The following is a 24,078-nucleotide window of genomic DNA, read 5'->3' as shown; positions in this document are numbered from 1 at the left end:
ATTGAAAAATACAAACATGAAATATGTCAAAATGTATTTATTAAAGGTTCCTTCTTGAATATATTTGAAGGAAAGGGACCCTCACTTGCTTTTAATTTATAAATATTAAGACATTATTTTCACTTTTCACTTTGTTTCACAAGCACATTTACCATATGTGAAGCCATTGGCTTTCTAATATTTCATTAATATTTGTAATGGGGACTCATAAGATTGATTGTGTATGATATATTTATATTTAATAAAGATTAAAGTATGGGACTTTAGTGATTGGTGTTCACAATGAGCATTAGGGGTATATTTAATAAACTGTGGGTTTGAAAAAGTGAAGATGTTGCCTATAGCAACCAATCAGATTATAGCTGTCATTTTGTAGTAATAAATGCTAACTAGTATCTGACTGGTTGCTATAGGCAACATCTCCACTTTTTCAAACCTGCAGTTTAGTAAATATACCCCTAGTGCCTTCAGTAGGAATACCTGTGTTTTATCTTCCCCTTTTGTGAATGTTAAATGTATTCAGCACAGCACCCCCACATTATAAACGGGTATACTTTTGTTTCTCATGTGTAGACAGGGAAAACAATGAAAAGTGAGGCACATAAAGCCGAACGGCCTTAAACTTATCTACATGTTTGGGAGTCAAGCACTAACCTATTAAGGGTTGTTGTAGCTCTTCAGCCAATAGAATCCTGTGGGAGTGGTTTATCTATGTGTTAATATATTCTCCTGCAAAGGATGCTGGATCTTTTCCATCACAGAAATCAGACTGAGTAGCTGCAGTTTGATAACATTACTGTCTGTGAGCTGTATTTAAACTGTTTTTGCTGATATTGTCTCTTTTCAGACATAATTTACCTCATATCTGTCCTTACTGTAGTTTTTTTCTCACTTTACATTAGTTTCCTTGTGCTCTCTCTACCCCACCCATATTCCCATCTCTCTCCCTCATGGATCACACCCTCTTATGCACTTTCACTTTTATCTTTCTCTCTGCTGCGCTTTCCCCTTGTTTTGCCAGTAATTTTACCTCAGAAATGTCCACACTGAAATCCAGTGGGAACAGACGCAGGGCTCAGTTGCTGGCACTTGTGATAGTTTTTATCTGCTGATTTTTTAATCTTGTGCTGTCTGTCTTAATTGTCATATTCTTTCACTTTCCCCCTCTTATTTTCTGTAGCCCCCTCTTTTCCTGCCCTCCCCGCTCACTTATTTCTCTCCAATATTTCCCCCCACTATCCTTCCGTTTTACTGGTCTCCCTGTTTCTTTCCCTTAGACTGATCCTTGGTGCCCCCCCCCCCCCCTACCCCCTGTGTGCCCTTTCCACAGTGATTTTCCCCAGCCACATCCCACCCTATCCACCTTACCAACTTTGCTCATCCCTTGCCTGAGCTCCCCAGTTCCTCATATTTTTTCCCGCCGCTGCGGGCAGAGGAGGGGGGATCCCCATTCCCTTACTCCTTTCGCTGAGCCAGCATAAGTTGCACAGACAGTCCCCCAGTCCCCTTCTTGTGTCACTCGTCATCTCAGATAGTATGGCACTTTAGTGGTCTAATGGCAATGCTGCAACAAAGGAATTTTAAATGGTGAATTTTAATGAACCCCACTAAAAACTGCATTCCAAATATTGAGCTCTTCATTTCACATGGTGCATTTAAATCAAAAGCTTACATTTGCACCGCCCCTACCGAGAGCCTTTAAGTTGACATTGCTATCAATTTCAGTCAATAAACCAATAAATTGATTAATACAAAATAATAATAATAATTTTTTTTTATATATATAAAATAATAAATACATAAAAGGATTACGCCTACTCATATACACTTATTCTATGTGCATGTTCTGCAACCGGGTCTGCCGCTCCCCCCTTCACAACTCCTCCCCCCATTTCATATGCTCCATTTAGCTCTCTGCCTGCTGCGGTCACCCCCCCAACCAGTCCAACTTACCACTCCCCGCCCTGTCAGGTATTAACATGTTTTCTGCTGTAGTTCTGCAGAGTTCCGCTGGGCCAGAAAGAGTGTCGGGCCACGCACAAGGGCTTTGCATTGGATCGAGTGTTGCGGACGTCGGGGGCCGAAACCTTTCAGATGGCGTCGAGGAGCGTGATGACCCTTGGGCAATGGGATTGAAGACATCTGCTCAGGTGATTATAACGCACCCAATACATTTCATTCAGTACACAGTCAATTCATAACTCATACCATGATGGCTCCTCTGATTCTGCCGGGGCCTCATCCATAATTTAGGTTATTACACAATCAGATGTTTGGCTGATTAACGGCAAAGCCTAAGTCTGCGGCCATTTTAGCTGAGACGCTAGTTGGGGACATGTCCGGTAGACCATTACATCCCCAAGTAGGATATAGGGGTGGTGGATTATTATTATTATTATTAATTTTTATTTATAGGGCGCCACAAAGTATCCGTAGCGCCGTACAAGGACAAACAATGGCACAGTACAAGGTGAAACAGCACAGTACAAGTAACAGTAAGCACTATAACTCTGGGGGCTCAGGCACAGCATGAAAGAGAGGGAGGGAGGGATGGGAAAAGTGAGTATAGGCAGGTAACTATGGCCCAAGAGGGTGGGCACGGATGACAGGTTGAGAGTAACTGAGGGGAGCGGAGAGAAGCGAGAGGAGACAGAGGGCAGAGGGACTGAGAGGAGGTGAGTTGAGTAGCTGGAGAGCGCAGTTAAAAGTGATGGAAACAGAAGGTAGGAGAGCCCTGCTCAAAGGAGCGAACAATCTAAAGGGAGGGGAAGACAGACAGACACATGGATGAGACGGAGAGACGGGAGAAACGGAGACGGAGTCGAGGAAGGGGGAGAAGGGAAGAAGGGATGAGAAAGAGAGGTAGCCGACCGGTGGGAGTTTAGGCATGAGACTGGAAGGCTTTAAGGAAAAAGGTGGGTTTTTAATGTTCGTTTGAAAGAGGACAGATTATAAGGTATGATGACACAATGGCTGCTAGGTTTATGTTTTTCCCAATGGACTACTTAGAAATCAGGACCTATGTCAGATTAGGACATGTTTCATTATTTCTATAGAGAAGCAGTGTTATAATTTGGTGAGGACTTAGCATGGCCCCTGTAAAACGCCCACTGCGAGTTTAGCTCGGGGGTCAATCCAGTTTACTGGAGGGTTTTACAAATATTGAAATTGTTACTGCATTAATACGACTGAACAGAGTCACTGCGCTTACTGGCATTGGGTTATGTCTCCTACGCAGGGGAGGCTTCACTTACCCCGCCAGGGAATAAATGGGCTTTTGGCCTTGATACATTCCACATATAACCTCATAACAAACAAAAAAAGCCACATTATACACAAAGGATTTGATACTGTATTGTAATATTTTCATATAACAGAATTTACGTTGCATGATGAGGCTGTTGCTATTTAACCTGTTTTCCCTTTCAACGTATGTTGTAGATTACACTTACATGGGTAGCCAAATAAAGACGCCCTGGTGCTTACAATTTAACGTCATTCCATTAAATGGAATGGTAATCTAAGAAAGATATGAGGACAGAGGGCAGTTTTCTTATAACCGATGGGCCTGATTTTGGTACAACTTTAGTGGCGTCTCTCTATGTCGGCATGAAGGTTTTGGCCACACGAAATTTAGGATTCTTCAGTTATGTGTACATGCGAATAGAGCATTAAGTTAGGTGTCCTTATTTACTAAAATTATATATTGTCATTCGTGATGACCTGATAGTACCTCTATCATTGTATGTGAACCCCTGGAGTACTTACAGAATGTTAACTGGTGTTGGTATACGCACAATATGATAAGGGTGCCCGGTTTATCATAATTATCTGCCACTGTTGGACCATACCTAAAGTATGGGCTGAGACATATATTGTTAACTATGAACAGCCGGGAGAATACTATATAGCCTCCTTATGGGGCTCTACCGTTCATCCCACCAACCCCCCACCCCTCCCCCTCGTTAACCCAGTCTAATTACCAAGTGGACGATTTTATTTTCGTTCAACTTGCACCACAAAGTCTAGGGACAAAAGTTTCTCACGGATCTCAGAATTGCAAACGTATTTGGTCGCTCCATTCCGTAACTATCGAGTGCCTTATCTCCACTATGGGTACCCTATAGTCATTTCTAGCTCGAGGTCATAGCGCTAGGACTCAGAGTACATTATAACAATGTAAGCATTCCCAATTATATCCCTCACCCCAATACACTCTACACTGGTTAGGAGTTTTGGAGAACGGACATATTACAACACCACTAGCTTCAGGTGCTTGCAAAAGATTTACATAACATTGGATGCTATTTTTTGTTGTACACATTTTGTGTCGCTTGGTACTGTAAGCCATTTTATCCTTAGAACATGCTATTTTGCTATTAGGGTCGGTGGTACCACATTGAGAGCATTACAGAGGCTAATCCTTTAACTGCCTGTTTTGCTATGTTCATACTTTTTTGACCCACGCTATTATGTGCCCTACTTATGTCTTTTATTCTAGTCTATTCTATTAGTCTTATAGGTGGTAGGACCTCCGTGGCTATAGATATTGTTGAAATAATCTTGAAGGAACATGTACAGTTGGGAATAACCTACAGTTATTGTCTTCCGAATGACTCTAGGTTCAGAGACACTCGCTGAATTAAAAAAATAAAATAAAATTAGAGGTCTGAGAAGTACCATGTTGGTAACAGGCGTTAGCATCCATTGCTTCACATGCAGACCATATGTCAGGTTACTTTGGCATGAATCATATAGCCTTAAGATTTCAGGGGTGCTCAACATTGAATTTTATTCCATGACTAAAACTACAGGCGTGGGCAAGTTTTTTGCCATCGATTTTAGTCTTAGCTTGATGGAGTCCAGCACCCAGTCAGTTCAGATTGGGGCAGCTACTGCTTCAGCTTTGATAATATGGGGTTTTCACAGTTTGTTATGGGGGGGATACTTCATCTTGCCTAAAAGTTAGGTGGCATAATTTATTTAGTACACGAACATTGTCGGCTTGGACCCGAATCACTGTGACACCAGTGAATTAGGTGCACTGTCCCAGCGAAGGAAACTTATGCGGTATCAATAGCAGATTCAAACAGAGAGTGAGGCTAAAGGAGCTGTGCCTGTACTCATAATATTATCACAGGAGATTAGCGGTTCACCAGCCAGCACCTCACCTCGAGCTATAGATATCTGTATAGCTGCCCGTCCTCAGCAATCACTCCCCAAGATGGTGCCGCAGCTCGTCTCGTGGTGGGAAGGCTCAGATACACTTGTCTTTCCTGCAGCCAGCAGCCCGATGTCTCCCCGATGTCTCCCCAGCAGTAAACAAGAGGGTAAGTGACTAAATTTCTGCACCGTTTTACAGGTGCCCGGCTCCAACAGAGGTGGGGAACGTGGCTTCTCCGTCACTTACAGAACAGGCCCAGTCCAGCCCCAGGTGCAAATGTTCGCAGCAGACAGCCCAATCCTCCAGCAATGCCACAACTCCGACCGGAGGGGAGAGGGACAACTCCTCCACAAGACCAGGTCTGATTTAATAAGTTAGTAATGCAGCAGGATAATTGTTACAGATAAATGGACTGGGGAGCTCAGTTCCACACGTCCTATTCCATGCTCCACCAGGCCACCCCCCAATCCAGACACTATTTAGCGGTAAGAGGTTTAGATTTCCCACATCCAGTGCAGATAAGATGGTTTGGTTAAAGGGGCTTACAATGAGGTGATCTCATCCTGTTACTTAAAAGATAAGAATGTGGTGTTGGAAGGTCAAACATTTTAGTAGTGCATTTAGGAGGAAATCACTTGGGAAAAGGAAAATCTTTGGACTTGCTGATAGTGATCAAGGAGGATTTGTGAGACTTTAAGGCTTACTGGCCACTGGTGCGCATTTGCTGGTCTAACATGATAGGACACATACTTATATCCCATCCATTATGAAAACCCTCCTTTATCCTTCATCGATCTGGGGGACACTGCTACCATGGGTTGTATGAGGGCGCATGGAGCTGTCACTTAAATAGTTAACAACTAAGTTTGCTGATGTCTCCTCCCCTTTGCAACCCCACAGTTTTGGTAAAGTGCTCAAAGTGTTGGGCTGTTTAAGTACTGCTCTGCAGTACTTGCTGCTAGATTAGATTTGTATTATTTTGTTAGTGCTACTGACATGTCAGTGAGGTTAGAAGTAGGGATGTGCACCGGCGACTTTTGGTGTCTCGTGTATTGGATTCGGATTTGCTTGAGGTTTTGGGTTCGGATTTGTTTCGCAAAACACCTGCCGAAAGGTTTTAGTTCGGATTTAAGGTTTTGGATTCGGATTTTTTTTTAAAAAAGCATAAAAAGTTAAAAAATCAAGTTTTTGGGCTTATTTTCACTCCTACGCTATTATTAACCTCAATAACATTCAATAACAATCATTTCCACTAATTTACAGTGTATTCTGAACACCTCACAATATTGTTATAAGTCCAAAACGTTGCAACGAGGTATCTTTCTAGACTGCGTAGTGGAGTGGTCCCCACAATATAATAAGAAAACCCTTGTCAGGCGCCGTTCCGCACGGCCGCCTGTCTGCTGACAGAGCGTCTGGTTGCCTAGCAACCAGACGCATCACTTCCGGATCCCCCTGCCGTCCGACCTCTGGGTGTGATGACGCGCCCCGTTGCTAGGCAACGGGACGCTATGAGCAGGATTCCCGGCGGCAGGTATGACAGCGCTGCACCGCTGATTCTGATTGGGTTACCACAGTATTTAAACCTCTCCCAGCCCTCTCACCAGTGCCAGAGTATCAGGTCTTCCTGCCTCCAGCGTTTGTGTATACCAGTTGCTGTATTTGTTCCTGACCATCCTCGTGCTGCTTGTGACCTTTTGACCTGGACCGTTTGACCACCTCTATTTGGATTCTGCCTTTGTACTGTTCTTCCTGAAAGTTACCGACCCGGCTTGCCTCACCATTCTTCTGGATTTCCCTTTGTACCTCTTCTACCTGAACGTTGCCGACCCAGCCTGTCTGACACCTCCTTGTATCTCGCTGTGGACTCTAGGAAGGACCGCGACCTGCGTGTCCCTGCAGCGGAGTCCATACTTCCTTGCGGGGATTCCTGGTGAATACGTTAGACTCCGCGCCTTCCTCTGAGTTGCGCCAACAACAGCAGGTACCCATTATCAGTCGTGACAGTATACTCTGGCCATGACAACGGAGGGGTCTGGTGAACCGTCTGCTCGAGATCTACTCCTGCATCTGGCTCAGCGAGTGGAGCAACAAGAAGCAGCCCAAGCGCATCTCCTACAATGTGTCTGTCACGGGCACTAGGAGTCTTTACCCAGGGATCACCAGGTGATAGGCTTACCAAAGCAGTATAGGTGGTAATATGGTACTCTGGTAGCAGGGTGATCACGGAACAGGAAATAGCAGATGATGAGATGCTCAGGAAAGTCTATGACTAGCAGCACTGGCAATATGGAGGTAGTAATACACGAGGAACTGTATGGACAAAGGACACGTGAAGGTAGTCAGTGGTCTGCGGTAGCCAGTTGTACCACTGCTATAGTGAGGAGGAATGTCCAACAGAAACGAGGAGGTGATGAGAGTCAGCGGTCTGCGGATAGCAAGTTGTACCGCTGTCTGAGTGAAGGAATGGAATCCAAGTGGAGGTATCCGGGGAGTCAGTGGTCTGCGTTAGCAAGTTGTACCACTGCTATGTGAGAGGATACTGGAGCAGGTGAAACTGGAAACAGGGGTCAGTGGTCTGCCACTAGCAAGTTGTACCACTGAATATATATGTGAGGAGGTGCACGGGGAGAGACTGCAACACAATATATACACGGGCACCTTGACTTTGATCCACAGTAATATGCACAATATAAATGTATAAATGACTGAACAACACTGCCAATATAGAAAGTCTCTTGAAGTAATCCAGCATGAGATAACACAGTCAATGATGGCAATAGACTCAGCGGATAGTACACTCCAGAGGAGAACCAACACAGTCCAGCAAGGTATGCAATACACAGCACAGTCAATGGGAAGTATGCATACCGTGGTTCAGGAGAAGGCAGTCAGACAGAAGTGCAGAGATACCTGAACGGCAGGAGGCCGGCAGGATGCAAAGTCCCTGGATGGGTGAAGCGGTGGTCTAGCAGGTGCAGCGCACAGGTAGGTAGACCAGCAGGGAACCCAGGAAGGCGTGGAGAGCGGATCAGCAGTAGATGGATGCGTAGCGCTGAGAAGTAACAGCAGCGGGTCTCTGCGGGAACACGGAGGTAGCCAATAGCAACCAGCAGGTGCAGTAACGATGGGACACCAGAGCAGAGTTGAACTGGAACAGTTGATCACGGAGAGTAGCGGGTAGCAATAGTGGCAGCAGACTCAAGGAAACACGGGAGAGTTGACAAGGGCTGAAGACTGAAGCGCACAGAGGCGGCGGATAGGAATCAGCTACACAGTCACGATGAAACACAGACGGGTTGCAGGTTGAAGACTGTAGTGCACGGAGGCAGCGGATAGAAATCAGCCAAACAGTCACGATGATGAAACACAGACGAGTTGCAGGTTGAAGCCTGTAGTGCACGGAGGCAGCGGATAGGAATCAGCTGGCAGTCACAATCATGAACAGGTGAGTGGATGTGAATGAAAGACTGTAGTGCACGGAGGCAGCGGATAGGCATCAGCTAACAGTCCCAATGATACAAGGTAGAGTTGAAGTGGTTAGAAGACTGTAGTGCACGGAGGCAGCGGATAGGAATCAGCTCACAGTCACGATGATACAGTAGATGGTAGAAGTGGTATGGGAACCACAGTAGTAGAAGTGGTTTGGAAACCACAGAGGTAGAAGTGGTTTGGAAACCACAGGAATCAGCAGGGCTGAATAAACAAGGAAACACAGGAACACCTTCAGAGACTCATGGGGAATGAGACTCCAAGATCAGGCAATGTGGTGATGACCACAGGTGCTTAATATAGGGAGGTTGCCTGATCTGCCAATTAAGTTAAAGGAACATACACTGGAGGTATAGAAAGGGCTGCGCATGCGCAGTCCCTCAGGATGGAGGACGGCCACGGTTCCTAAATGTCCGGGAAGAAGCACTCACAGTCCGGTGAGTGACAGTACCCCCCCTTTTAAAGGTGGGCACAGAACGCCTGGAACCGGGCTTGTCCGGATTTTTGGAATAAAACTTCTTCAGAAGGGCAGGAGCATTAAGATCTTCAGCTTTGATCCATGAACGCTCTTCAGGACCAAAGCCCTTCCAATGAACGAGGAAACGGAGGACTCCTCGCGAAATTTTTGCATCCAATACCTCAGTAATCTCGAAATCCTCCTCCTGATGAACTTGAACTGGCTGCGGTGCTGAGAGAGGAGTCGAGAAACGGTTGATGATGAGAGGTTTGAGCAAGGACACATGGAAGGCATTGGAAATCCGAAGATTCTTAGGAAGAAGAAGTTTAACACATACTGGATTGATAACTTGAATGATCCTATATGGACCAATAAAACGAGGGGCGAATTTCATAGATGGAACCTTCAAACGAATATTTTTGGTAGATAACCAGACACGATCTCCAATTTTTAGTGGTGGAATAGCCCGCCTCTTCTTATCTGCGAAAGACTTATATTTATTAGATGTCTTCTTTAAACAGGTTTTGACCTGAGACCAGATATTTTTGAAGGTTTGACAAGCAGTCTCCACAGCAGGAACTTGGGTGGGCGGGAGGGCAGGAAATTCCGGAAAAGACGGATGGTGACCGTAGACCACAAAGAATGGAGTTTTGGATGATGACTCATGGTACATGTTGTTATGGGCGAATTCAGCCCAAGGGAGCAATTCTACCCAGTTGTCTTGGTTGGCTGAAGAGAACATCCTAATAAAAGTCTCAAGATCTTGATTGACTCGTTCCGTTTGTCCGTTAGATTGCGGATGGTAAGACGATGAGAGTGCTAATCGTATGCCCAAGGTTTTACAAAGGGCCCGCCAGAATCTGGAAACGAATTGTACTCCTCTATCCGACACAATCTCAGACGGACATCCATGGATGCGGAAGATTTCTTTAATGAAATGTTCAGCCAGAGTAGACGAGGAAGGTAAACCGGACAGAGGGACGAAATGGGCCATCTTCGAAAATCTGTCTACCACTACCCAAATAGTATTGTGATTCTTACTTGGTGGCAAATCAGTAACGAAATCCATACTAATATGGGTCCAAGGCTTGGACGGAATGGGTAGTGGTCGCAGCAACCCTGCTGGAGTTCTGCGGGAGGATTTGAACTGAGAACATAAATCACAGGAAGCAATAAACTCTTTGACGTCTCTCCTCATTGAAGGCCACCAGTAACTACGAGAGAGAATCTCAAAGGTCTTGTGTTCACCGGCGTGTCCAGAAAAACGAGAGGCATGGAACCACGAAAGGATTTTCCTCCTCAGAGTAGGAGGCACAAGGGTCTTCCCAAATGGTAGCATTTTGGTGGATGAAGCAGCCAGAGAAATACATTTGGGGTCTAGAATAGCATGGTTGGGAACCTCTTCTACATCAGAGGACGTCACAAAAGCTCGAGATAGAGCGTCAGCTTTCTTGTTCTTAGCGGCTGGTTTGAAGGTTATAATTAATTCAAAACGGGAAAAGAAAAGAGACCATCTTGCTTGACGAGGGTTCAAGCATTGAGCAGATTGCAAATATGACAAGTTCTTATGATCCGTGAAGATCGTCACCGGATGGCGAGCTCCTTCCAACAAGTATCTCCATTCCTCTAATGCAGCTTTGATGGCCAGCAACTCCTTGTCCCCGATAGTATAATTTTTCTCTGCGGGCAGAAGACCCCGAGAGTAGAAGGCACAAGGATGTAATTTTTGTTGCTCCGAGCGTTGGGAGAGAATAGCTCCTAAGCCCACATTAGAGGCATCTACTTCTAGGAAGAAGGGGAGTGTCACATCAGGCTGTCGCAGAATGGGAGCAGATGAGAAGGCCTCTTTGAGGATTTGAAAGGCTTGGAGAGCCTCAGATGACCATTGCTTAGTATTAGCCCCTTTCCGAGTTAGGGCCACAATGGGAGATGCAATGGATGAAAAGTCTTGAATGAAGCGTCTATAGTAATTGGCAAAACCTAAAAAACGCTGGATGGCACGAAGAGTAGTTGGCTGAGGCCAATGTAGTACAGCATTTACTTTGTCTGGATCCATCTTCAGGCCAACTCCGGAAACTATATACCCCAAGAATGGAATCTGGGGTAACTCGAATGAACATTTTTCCAATTTACAGAACAACGAGTTTTTCCGTAGTCTGGAGAGGACCTCTGCCACATGTTGGTGATGAGAAGGCAGGTCCTGTGAGAAGATCAATATGTCGTCTAGGTAGACAACGACACATACATATAATAAGTCCCGAAAGATCTCATTGATGAAACCCTGGAAAACAGCGGGGGCATTACACAGCCCGAAGGGCATTACTAAATATTCGTAATGCCCATCTCTGGTGTTAAACGCGGTCTTCCATTCGTCACCGGAACGGATTCTAATTAAATTGTAAGCACCACGAAGATCCAACTTAGTAAATATCCGAGCTCCCTTGATGCGATCAAATAGCTCAGTGATCAGCGGAATGGGATACCGATTCTTGATAGTAATGGCGTTGAGTCCACGAAAATCTATACAAGGGCGTAATGATCCATCCTTCTTTTTGACGAAGAAGAACCCAGCTCCAGCGGGAGAGGTGGAAGGTCGAATGAACCCACGCTGGAGATTCTCCTGTATGTACTCAGATGTGGCTTGAGTTTCAGGTAACGAGAGAGGATAGACCCGACCCCTGGGAGGAGTCTTGCCAGGTAGAAGGTCGATCGGACAATCCCAAGAACGATGAGGAGGAAGACGTTCAGACTGAGCTTTATCAAACACATCGGCAAATGAAGCATACTGAGGAGGGAGTCCCGGGGAGGAAGATGAGATGGAAGATCGCTGTACTTTAAGAGGAATAACTTGAGAGAGACAACGATGGTGACATTCAGACCCCCAAGACGTAACTTGAGGGGTGCGCCAGTCAATCTGGGGAGAGTGACACTGAAGCCATGGAAGGCCTAAGACAATCGGACTTGTCGTAACTGGAAGAATTAAAAACGAAATTTCTTCATGGTGTAGTACACCAATCTGAAGGGTTACTGGAGACGTACTCTGGGTGATGAGACCATTGATGAGGCGTGATCCATCTATAGCCGTCACAGTAATGGGTGTTTTTAAAGTGATCACTGGTAGGGACCATTGATTCACTAGTGATTTAGAAATGAAATTTCCTGCTGCTCCGGAATCAATCAATGCCTGTGACTCAAAGGATTTGGTAGCAAAGGAAATCGTAACATCAAAAGCGCAGACTTTAGATTTCATAGACAATGGAGAGGACTCCAGGGACCCTAACTTCACCTCTCCAGAACTAGTTAGGGCCTGGCATTTCCCGATCTCTTAGGGCAAGAGCTGAGCATATGCGTGGAATCAGCACAATAGATACAGAGTCTATTCTTTACTCTTCGTTTCCTTTCCTCTGAAGATAATTTGGAACGTCCTATCTCCATGGGAATCACAGAGGATGGAGCTGGACGAAATTGAGGGTTTAAACGAAGAGGTGCTTTGACAGCTGTTGTTTTCTCAGACTCTCTTTCACGAAATCTCATATCTACACGATGGCAAAGAGAGATCAAATCTTCTAGTGACGAAGGAAGCTCTTGGGTAGTCAGTGCATCTTTAATTTTATCGGAGAGCCCCTGCCAGAAGGCGGCAACTAATGCTTCAGTGTTCCACTGAAGTTCAGAGGCTAAGATCCTAAATTGAATGACATACTGTCCTACTGTATGGGAGCCTTGTCGCAAACGAAGAATGCTGGAAGCAGCGGAGGTCACACGACCTGGTTCATCGAACACACTTCGGAACGTGGAAATGAATTTGGCACTATCTTGTAGAATTGGATCGTTTCTTTCCCACAGGGGGGAGGCCCAAGCCAGGGCTTGTCCCGAAAACAATGAGATAAGATAGGCCACTCTGGAACGATGGGTAGAAAAATTTTGAGGTTGGAGTTCAAAATGGACTGAACATTGGTTAAGGAAACCTCTACAAGTTTTGGGGTCCCCGTCATATTTTGACGGAGTAGGCAGGTGAAGCGTAGGAGCTGTAGACACCTGGGATGGCACTGGGGAAACGGAGGAAAGCACAGGAGCTTCAATATTAGCTGTAACAGTCTGTCCAGATGTTCCTTGGGAGGTTAATGATTGGTAACATTGAAGTAACAGCTGTTGGCGAGCATCCTGTTGCTCCACACGGCTGACCAGATGCTGCAGCATCTCTTTAGCGGTAGGTTCCGTATCTGGGTCTGTCATGGCCTGATCTTACTGTCACGGGCACTAGGAGTCTTTACCCAGGGATCACCAGGTGATAGGCTTACCAAAGCAGTATAGGTGGTAATATGGTACTCTGGTAGCAGGGTGATCACGGAACAGGAAATAGCAGATGATGAGATGCTCAGGAAAGTCTATGACTAGCAGCACTGGCAATATGGAGGTAGTAATACACGAGGAACTGTATGGACAAAGGACACGTGAAGGTAGTCAGTGGTCTGCGGTAGCCAGTTGTACCACTGCTATAGTGAGGAGGAATGTCCAACAGAAACGAGGAGGTGATGAGAGTCAGCGGTCTGCGGATAGCAAGTTGTACCGCTGTCTGAGTGAAGGAATGGAATCCAAGTGGAGGTATCCGGGGAGTCAGTGGTCTGCGTTAGCAAGTTGTACCACTGCTATGTGAGAGGATACTGGAGCAGGTGAAACTGGAAACAGGGGTCAGTGGTCTGCCACTAGCAAGTTGTACCACTGAATATATATGTGAGGAGGTGCACGGGGAGAGACTGCAACACAATATATACACGGGCACCTTGACTTTGATCCACAGTAATATGCACAATATAAATGTATAAATGACTGAACAACACTGCCAATATAGAAAGTCTCTTGAAGTAATCCAGCATGAGATAACACAGTCAATGATGGCAATAGACTCAGCGGATAGTACACTCCAGAGGAGAACCAACACAGTCCAGCAAGGTATGCAATACACAGCACAGTCAATGGGAAGTATGCATACCGTGGTTCAGGAGAAGGCAGTCAGACAGAAGTGCAGAGATACCTGAACGGCAGGAGGCCGGCAGGATGCAAAGTCCCTGGATGGGTGAAGCGGTGGTCTAGCAGGTGCAGCGCACAGGTAGGTAGACCAGCAGGGAACCCAGGAAGGCGTGGAGAGCGGATCAGCAGTAGATGGATGCGTAGCGCTGAGAAGTAACAGCAGCGGGTCTCTGCGGGAACACGGAGGTAGCCAATAGCAACCAGCAGGTGCAGTAACGATGGGACACCAGAGCAGAGTTGAACTGGAACAGTTGATCACGGAGAGTAGCGGGTAGCAATAGTGGCAGCAGACTCAAGGAAACACGGGAGAGTTGACAAGGGCTGAAGACTGAAGCGCACAGAGGCGGCGGATAGGAATCAGCTACACAGTCACGATGAAACACAGACGGGTTGCAGGTTGAAGACTGTAGTGCACGGAGGCAGCGGATAGAAATCAGCCAAACAGTCACGATGATGAAACACAGACGAGTTGCAGGTTGAAGCCTGTAGTGCACGGAGGCAGCGGATAGGAATCAGCTGGCAGTCACAATCATGAACAGGTGAGTGGATGTGAATGAAAGACTGTAGTGCACGGAGGCAGCGGATAGGCATCAGCTAACAGTCCCAATGATACAAGGTAGAGTTGAAGTGGTTAGAAGACTGTAGTGCACGGAGGCAGCGGATAGGAATCAGCTCACAGTCACGATGATACAGTAGATGGTAGAAGTGGTATGGGAACCACAGTAGTAGAAGTGGTTTGGAAACCACAGAGGTAGAAGTGGTTTGGAAACCACAGGAATCAGCAGGGCTGAATAAACAAGGAAACACAGGAACACCTTCAGAGACTCATGGGGAATGAGACTCCAAGATCAGGCAATGTGGTGATGACCACAGGTGCTTAATATAGGGAGGTTGCCTGATCTGCCAATTAAGTTAAAGGAACATACACTGGAGGTATAGAAAGGGCTGCGCATGCGCAGTCCCTCAGGATGGAGGACGGCCACGGTTCCTAAATGTCCGGGAAGAAGCACTCACAGTCCGGTGAGTGACAGTGTCCAAGGGATTGCGACCCGATTCGATACATTACAGAGTGCTTCACCCGCTACACCAGCCATAACCTCTTCTGCATCTGCAGCATCCAGTGTGGTTACGGTCTCTACAGCGGCCTCCGGTTTACGCATCCCGACACCCGAAAAGTTTGACGGTGATCCCAAGAAGTGCAGGGGCTTTTTGAACCAATGTGCCATTCAATTTGAGTGCAACCCAGGGGCCTTTTCTTCAGAACGCACCAAAGTAGCCTTTCTCATCTCCCTCCTCAGTGGTCAAGCTCTTGCCTGGGCCTCACCTTTATGGGAACGAGGGGATCCACTTCTTAATAGCTCCAACTCCTTCATTGAAGCCTTTAGAAAAGTCTTCGACGATCCCAGAAAAGTTGCTTCTGCAGCTACTAGCTTGTTAAACCTCCGCCAAGGTGACCTGTCCGTGGGGCAATACGCAGTTCAATTTCGGACCCTGGCTTCCGAGTTAAAATGGAACAACGAAGCACTGGTGGCAACCTTTTGGGAAGGTCTGGTTGACCGGATTAAGGATGAGCTAATTTCCAGAGAACTCTCGGCTGATCTAGATTCCCTCATCTCTATGTGCATAAAGGTGGATTTGCGCTACCAAGAGTGCACGCAGGAACGCTCTCCTGGCAAACGGTTCATATCACGGCTAGCACCTCAGTTCCAAAATCCCATCCTGTCAGTGGACGAACCAATGCAAGTAGGACGTTCTAAATTTTAGACGGACTCCTGACTGAAATAATGGAGAATGGCAATTTTATTTTTTTCTGCAGATAACTTTGCCTGGATTACAGCTCTTTTTTTCTTGACCGAGGTAAAAGGTGTTTTACATTTTTGACTTAAACACACTATGTACTTTTACATGGGCTTTACCAGATGACTTACAGGAAATACTACCATCATGACTGGTGCTTGGTGCTCCTGCTCTTCTGTGTACTGCTGTGAATCCATTTTGATAACACCGTGCACTTTGACAGCAAATTCAGAAGAAAAGCCTGCAAGGCCCAGTATTGGTATTTCAGAAATGACAATTAGCAATGGAGCAATGAAGCTCTTCTCTTTGGGTGTATATAACACCCCACACTTTGAGTTCAAATTCAGAAGAAAAGCCTGCAAGGCCTAGTATTTGTATTTCAGCAATGACAATTAGCAATGGAGCAATGGAGCTCTTCTCTTTGGGTGTATATAACACCATACACTTTGACTGCAAATTCAGAAGAAAAGCCTGCAAGGCCTAGTATTGGTATTTCAGAAATGACAATTAGCAATGGAGCTCTTCTCTTTGGGTTTATATAACACCGTACACTTTGACTGCAAATTCAGAAGAAAAGCCTGCAAGGCCTAGTATTTGTATTTCAGCAATGACAATTACTAATGGAGCTCTCCTTTTTGTGTAACTATAAAACACAGTAGAATTTGACTGCAGAATTACACCAATCCTGAAATCACTAGCATTTGTATCTTTCTGCAATGAGAATTGGCAACGGAGCTCTCCTTTTTGTGTTACCTATGTAACACAGTAGAATTTGACTGCAGAATTACTAGTGCTGTCAGGGTTGGTGTAATTCTGCAGTCTGTAATAATGTAATTCTGGAGTGACTGCAGCAGCACTGCTCCGTTGGAGAGAGAGCCAAACGATTCTCACCGACAGAGCGGACAGTGTGTTTTTTTAAAAGAGTGACAGGCGGTTTATTCAAACCGCTGTCACTCTGACAGCCTCCCGACAACCGACGCTGCCTTCACAGGCATAGAATGCTGGTTCTCGGGTCGGTGGCGGCCGCCATCTTGCCAGGGCATACTAAGTTCCCTCCTCAGAGATAGTAGGGAGGAATCTTGGTCTGGCTGCATGATCCGGAGTCTGTGAGCAGGGCAGGAGCCTGGAAGCATCGGAGGTCACAGAATGCGGTGTCTGCACAAGATACAGTACCGATTTGGAGCAGCAGCAGGACAGAGTCGGGGGGAGGAGCTGATGAATATAGAGCTCCCCACCCCTGACATATACATGGGTGAGACCGATCTGCAGGCCAAATGAAGCCTGGGAACAGACTTCCTCAGCCTGAAGGAACACTGCTTACTCACTCCTCTCCTGCCTAGCGTGCTTAGCTGGAAGGGTAAGTACCGTTATTCTTTCTATTTGTTTATCTTTCTACTTATTTAGGTAGAAGGCTCTTGTTATATGGTGCAAGTAGTAATAAAGAAAATCATTTTGTATTCTACTTAGCCATCTTTAGCCCCTTTTTATTAATGGTTGCAAGTTACAACTTTTACTGTTATAGACTAGTTGCTATACTTGTATTTAGTCAGACTATATCTTGTGTGACTGATTCTATTGCATTGTGTGTTCTTTTTCTCTTGTCAAATATGTCGGATAAAGGAAAAGCACCTCTTACAAAATATTGTTCAACATGCAAGGTTAGATTACCTTGTGGACAAAAGGACCTGGGGGCACTTTGTACTGATTGTGTCGCGAGGTTGCTCACTACACAGGCCCAGTCTATTGTAATTCTGATACCGGAGGAACCAGCATGGGTAACTTCCTTGGCGCAGTCGGTTACTTCCCTGGCCCAGCTTCTTACTAAGTCCACGGGGTTACAATGGTCTCTGCTGTTAATCCCGCTGTTTCAGAACAAACGGCCCTTCCAGTAAGTTTGGGAATGCCTGTTACCACCGGAACATCAGAAATGGCTGTGGCAGGTCCATCATCCCTGGTCACAAATCCAGGCAAATCCCGACAAATTCGGCCTACAAATCCTCTAATATCCCCCTCTGATTCTGAGAGGTATGTAGAAGAGGAGGGCGAAACTACTTTTGACAGTGTGGCAAGCCTTGGACCTTACGGATTTGGATGAACCTTAATCTTCCGATTAAGGTCTTTTCAAAAAGGTTAGAAAACGCTCTATCCGTTTTCCACCATCTGTGGAATTAAGAGATATCGCAGAGGGAGCCTGGAAACAACCGGACCGGAAGTTTAGGATTCCTAAGAGGTTCTTCTCCCTGTACCCACTTTAGGAAGAGGATCTTGCTCGCTGGGAGCAGATCCCTAGGGTTGATAATCCGGTGGCTCGTTTAGCCCACCACACTACGCTTCCAGTTCCAGGTACTGCAGCCCTGCAGGACCCCACAGACCGCAAAGTCGAGGCTCATTTAAAATCTATCTTTTTGGCAGCTGGTTCCTCTTTCAGACCCATATTTTCTTCGGCATGGGTTGCCACAGGAATGTAAGCATGGGCAGAACAATTGGCTGAGGGTTTACAAGGTTCAGAATTACTTCCCCTTGCCGTACATTTAAAGGAAGCTTCTGGTTATTTATATGAGGCGGCCCAAAATGCACCCTCTATTTCCTCTTCTATACAGGCTTCTGCGGTGTCGGCAAGAAGGACTCTATGGTTAAGGTCCTGGGACGCAGATTCAGAGTCTAAGAAATCTCTTGAGATGTTGCCTTTATCAGCCACTACTTTGTTTGGCCCAGAATTAGACAATATGATCTCCCAAGCCACAGGTGGATAAAGCACTTTTCTGCCAGTAAATGTTTCTAAGGCTAAGCTCCTTTCGGCAGTCCTTTTGGGGTGGGGGTTCCTTTGCCAAAGGTCAGTCAACTAGGGGCAGACTGAATAATACCAGGGGTCACTCATACAGAGACAGGTCCTCATTCTCTTTGAGACGCCCATCTGCTAAAGTTCAGGTACAACCGGCATCCTGACTGCCACCCTCCCCTTCTTGCGGTGGCAGGGGTGGGGGGACGATTGATTTTGTTTCAGGAGCAATAGATAGCAACCTCCCAAGACCTTTGGATTTGCGGGATTATAACGAGAGGCTACATGATAGACCTTTTAGGTCCAGCCCTACGTCGCTTCTTTGCCACCCTGTTACCCCACGATTCAGAAAGGAGAAGTCTGTGTCGCTTCTCTTCTCTCTGCAGGAGTCATTTGCAAGTACCAGACAGCCAGAAAAGACAAGGCTTTTATTCAAACCTGTTTTTCTTCTCGAAGCAGGATGGATCTTTCCGACCCATTTTAAATTTAAAAATGCTAAATGTGCACCTAAAGGTGGACACATTTCGCATGGAGTCCCTCAGATCAGTAATCAACGGTCTAGAGGAAAACGAGTTTTTAGCGTCAATAAATATAAAGGACCCTTACTTCATGTCCCTATTTGGACATGAAGTAAGCGTCTAAGATTTACGGTGGGGGTAACCCACTATCATTTTCAAGCTCTCTCCTTCTGCCTTTCCACAGCTCCAAGAGTTTTCACAAAGATAATGTCCGTGATGGCGGCATGTCTTTGTTCCAGAGGAGTAAAAATAGTCCCGCATTTAGATGACCTCCTCATCAAAGCCGCACCAGGGGTTTTGTTACAACAACACCTGACTCTAACCATCAGGTTTCTTGAGAACCATGGATGGTTAATAAACCTAAAGAAATCTCAGTTGATCCCCTGCCAGTGGATGACCTTCCTGGGGCTTATCATGGACACCGGGGAACAAAAGGTGTTCCTGCCAAAGGAGAAGGCCAGGTCGTTACGAGAAGTAGCTTAGCAGGTCTTGGCCACTCCCAGTCCAACAATTCATTTATGCATGCGTCTCTTAAAAAAGATGGTGGCACTCTTCGAGACGATTCCCTTCGGTCGTGTACACTCCCGCTGCTTCCAGTGGGATCTCTTAACAAAATGGTCAAGCTCCCACTTGCAGTTTGGAACGCCAGAAAACCCGTTTGTCTTTCACAGCAAGGATATCTCTTTAGTGGTGGCTGGTTCAGGATCATCTGGCAGTGGGCAGATCCTTTGCTCCGTGGTCCTGGATCATAGTGACCACAGATGCCAGCTTAAAGGGATGGGGGCCGTGGTTATTCATCTTCGGCTTCAGGGTCTGTGGTCGACTCAGGAGTCCTCCCTGTCTATCAACATTCTGGAATTGAAGGCCATGCTGTTAGCTCTTCGAGGTGCCCAGACCTTACTTTGGGGCTTTCCAGTCAGGATTCAATCCGACAATGCCACGGCAGTGGCTTATGTCAACAGACAGGCGGGAACCAGAAGTGCAGGAGCAATGGAAATGGCAGCACAGATCTTCGACTAGGCGGAACAAAATGTTCCCACAGTCTCAGCAGTGTTCGTCCCAGGTATCCAGAACTGGGAAGCGAATTATCTAAGCCGTCATGCGATTATGCCGGGGGAGTGGTCACTCCATCCGGAGGTCTTCCAGTCTCTGATTCGGAGATGGGGTCTTCTGGACCTGGACCTCATGGCATCCAGGCGCAACAGGAAGGTCCCAAGATTCTGTGCAAGGGCAAGAGACCCCCTGGAAGTAGCCGTCGATGTCATGACAATGCCATGGGACTTCCGGTTGGGACATCTGTTTCCCCCGATACCTATGATTCACCACGTTCTCAGACGAGTGAGACAAGGGGGACTACCAGTAATACTGGCCGCGTCGAGTGTGTTATGCAGACATAATCTCGATGGCGGTAGGTCAAGGAGTGCATCTACCACTGCGAAACGACCTTCTTCTCCAAGGCCCTTTCCGATATCAGGACTTGCCTTGGCTGACTTTAACGGCATGTCTGTTGAAGCCAGCCTTTGGAGGTCTAGAGGTTTCTCTCCTAGAGTTGAGAACACACTGTTGTGAGCTCGTGAGCCAGTTTCGGCTCGTATTTACCACCGCATCTGGTGCCCTTATATTAAATGGTGTGAGAATGGGCTCTTTTATACTTCGTCTTTTCGTCTTTCCCGGTTTCTGGCCTTCCTTCAGGATGGCCTTGATGCGGGTCTTCGATTGGGGTCCTTAAAAGTGCAGGTTTCAGCTCTTTCAGTTTTCTTTCATCTCAGATTGGCGGATATGTCAGATATTAAGACTTTCCTGCAAGGAGTCTTGCATATCCAGCCTCCTTATGCTCCGCTTACGGCACCATGGGATCTTAACCTGGTGCTCGATATGCTTAAGGGTCCTCCTTTTGAACCTTTACATTCAGCTGATTTAAGCTTCCTAATGTGGAAAGTAGTATTTCTTTTGGCGATTGCTTTGGCTCGTAGAGTGTCAGAGTTAGGAGCTCTTTCTTGTTGAGAACCATATTTGGTTTTTCACGAGGACAGAGCGGTTCTACAGACTATTCCGTCGTTCATACCGAAGGTGGTATCGGCCTTTCACATGAACCAAGAGATTGTGGTTCCAGTGTTTCAGGGGGAGCATCTATTCCAACTAGTATTCGATGAAGAGTTTAAATGTGGTCAGGGTGCTTCGAAAATTATGTTAAGAGGACCTCACAAATTTGTCGCTCAGATTCTTTATTTATCCTTTTTGATATTCATAAAAGAGATTGGCCAGTAGCAAAACAATCCATTGCAAGATGAATTACTGCAACTATTAGGCAGGTATATATAAGGGCTAACCGACCTGTGCCAGGAAGACCAACTGCGCATTCCACCAGGTCAGTGGGAGCGTCTTGGGCAGCTAGAAATGGGGCCTCAGCGGACCAACTTTACAGAGCAGCCACCTGGTCTTCGGTCCATACTTTTACAAAATTCTACCAATTTAATGTTGTTGCGTCTTCGGACGCCAATTTTGGCCATAGTGCTCTACGCGCCAGCTTTTCAGAGCGGTCCCACCCTTAGGGGGGCTGCTTTAGAACGTCCCCATGGTAGCAGTGTCCCCCAGATAGGATGATAGAGAAAAGAGGATTTTTATAATTATGATAAATCCATTTCTATGATTCCATGTGGGGGACACTGCGATCCCTCCCTTCTGCTATTCTGCTGTATGTTCTTGGTTGATTTACCTATTTTTCTTGTAGCTTTATAATTAAACTGAGGCTACAGGGGTTGGTAGAGGAGAGGGGTCTGTCAGCATACATACATTTAACAAAGTTAACTAGCTAAGTGCCAACTTCCCAAGCTCCCCTCCACAACCCAAGGTAGCAGTGTCCCCCAGATGGAATAAAAAAAACGGATTTATCGTAAGTATAAAAATCCTCTTTTTGCAGTTATCTTTGCTTATGCATTTTTATGTTTCTAAAATTCCCTACATTGCTATTCCATAATGTTTTTCAAGTGAAAGCGTCCTCATTTTGCTTCTGTATAAACCCAAGGACCTACAGTAAAATACATGAGTTATATACTGCATAAGCTTGATTCAGAAAGTAGTACTTATTTCTCTTTTTCCCCTTTCCTCTTTTAAATGTGTCTAATGCTTCCCACCATTTAATTTTGATTTTGCATTCCTCATTCTTCCCATCTTCTCTCTGGTTGGTCAGAAAGCAGACAAGTGTGCACTAGACGGTAAAGTGAGCCGGGAGGAGTTTGATGCCACCACAGACCAATTGAATACTATACTCAAGGACATGTTAGGCAGAGAGATTGGCCAGGAGCAGGACTGGCAGAAAGTTCTGCAAAAAATAAACTATGAAATGCAGAAGAAAGTGAGTACATCTATGTGTATGTATAGTAGCTTGGGAATTGCTCATCTTGTTAGGAGTTGGACACTAAAGCAAATTGTAAGTAGTTTTTCTAAGATTATAGCACATTTAAAAGTGACTGGTTGTGATGACAGACAGGGATTATCCCAACAATGAGATTTGAATTATTGATTTAGTAGTGTAATAATGTATATATTATTTCCAAGGGTATTTTAGATATGATCAGTTAGCCTGTGTATGTGTAATGTTAATTCACAGTGGAATCTTTGCTGCTTTTCTAACACTGGGGCAAACTGGAAGTGGTTTGTTTTGCATAAGTAAATGCTGGACATATACTGGAGTAAATGATACCAATTTCATTACAATAATTCCTTTTTGGAAATTTATTCTTACACAATATTGAGAATTTCATCCAGTATAAATAACAAATAAAATGATCAGCTTTAAAAAAGTAAACCTTCCTTGCAACAAATGCAGACACAGTCTTTGGAAATTAAATGAGTATGTACCACTTAGCTTTCTAACATTTATTAAATACCATTAACAAAATGTTAGCAAATCGAATGTTTATTTAATTTGATTTAATCTCATTTTTTGTTATGTTGGAATGACCCACTCTGTCCTCCTGAAAATCCCTCGTAGCTATTTCCACTTCAGTTTCCACACCTCTCAAGATGTCAGTTATCTAGTGGGAGTATTTGCTCCTGGTTGTTTGACTGTAGAACTTGTGATGAGTTGCTCATAGAGTTGGTAAAGTGTAACCAGCACATTGGTGTTCTCTTGAAGTACTGACAGCAGCCATTGTGGTGTTTTCAGGGGGTTAAGAAGAGAAGGTCTGTCCTTGTTCACATCTTTATTGTAGAACGTGCCTTGCTAAATTGTGGGATTGAGAGTAGTGACTATTATATTTTAATGTCTCTGAATCAAACACCAAGGGAAGGTAGAGAGAAAGGTATAAGTTTATCAGTATAGAAGAGTGTATGTCAATGTCTATCATAGTGCTAATACTGTATGTACTATGTAAACTGATATACCGTCTTGGCACCGAAAGGATTATGTTTGTGACTGACGTTTAGAGTTACAGCCATGATAAAATATGGTTGGTAATTAGGACATTTGGGGCAGTCCCCTGTCATTTCTGTCTGGGAATAAAGATCTGATGAAATAACAGAAAACAGAATTCCTGCAATTCATGTCATATTCATATCTGAAGCTTTATTTCATTTTTCTACTTGCATATTCAGGATGTTGTACATTAACCTGCCCAGTGTCGGACTGGGGAATGAGGGGCCCACCGGGGGACTGCAATGGTAGGGGCCCACCAGAGGGGGTGTGGTCAATCACCATAGAGGCGAGACCAGACACACACACATATATATATATATATATATATATATATATATATATATATATATATATATGTATTAGTGACAGCACAAAAAGAATAAAGTGGTTAAAATCCACTGTACACAAGACACTAGTAAATCGCAC

At 45.4% G+C, this 24,078-nt stretch overlaps 1 protein-coding gene across 3 annotated transcripts in view; it reads left to right on the top strand.

Annotated features, from left to right (window-relative positions):
- The first annotated feature begins 742 nt into the window (after positions 1-742).
- LOC142143887 (glutamine-rich protein 2-like) overlaps positions 743-24,078 on the top strand; it is a 46,103-nt gene continuing 22,767 nt past the window's right edge. The window contains exons 1-4 of one of the 3 annotated variants that reach the window (XM_075202136.1): positions 765-798; positions 1,996-2,150; positions 5,363-5,523; positions 22,426-22,590. In XM_075202136.1, the coding sequence (XP_075058237.1) occupies positions 5,473-5,523; positions 22,426-22,590 (216 nt within the window). In that variant the 5' untranslated portion in view covers positions 765-798; positions 1,996-2,150; positions 5,363-5,472. Of the gene's footprint in view, positions 2,151-5,362; positions 5,524-22,425; positions 22,591-24,078 lie in introns of all 3 variants that reach the window. The other 2 variants (XM_075202137.1, XM_075202135.1) reach the window with 2 other exon arrangements.

Source organism: Mixophyes fleayi, chromosome 3, assembly GCF_038048845.1.
Source record: "Mixophyes fleayi isolate aMixFle1 chromosome 3, aMixFle1.hap1, whole genome shotgun sequence".
NCBI classification, from domain to species: Eukaryota; Metazoa; Chordata; class Amphibia; order Anura; family Limnodynastidae; genus Mixophyes; species Mixophyes fleayi.
Note: the sequence above shows the minus strand (reverse complement) of the source record. Positions and strands in the feature narration are given on the sequence as shown.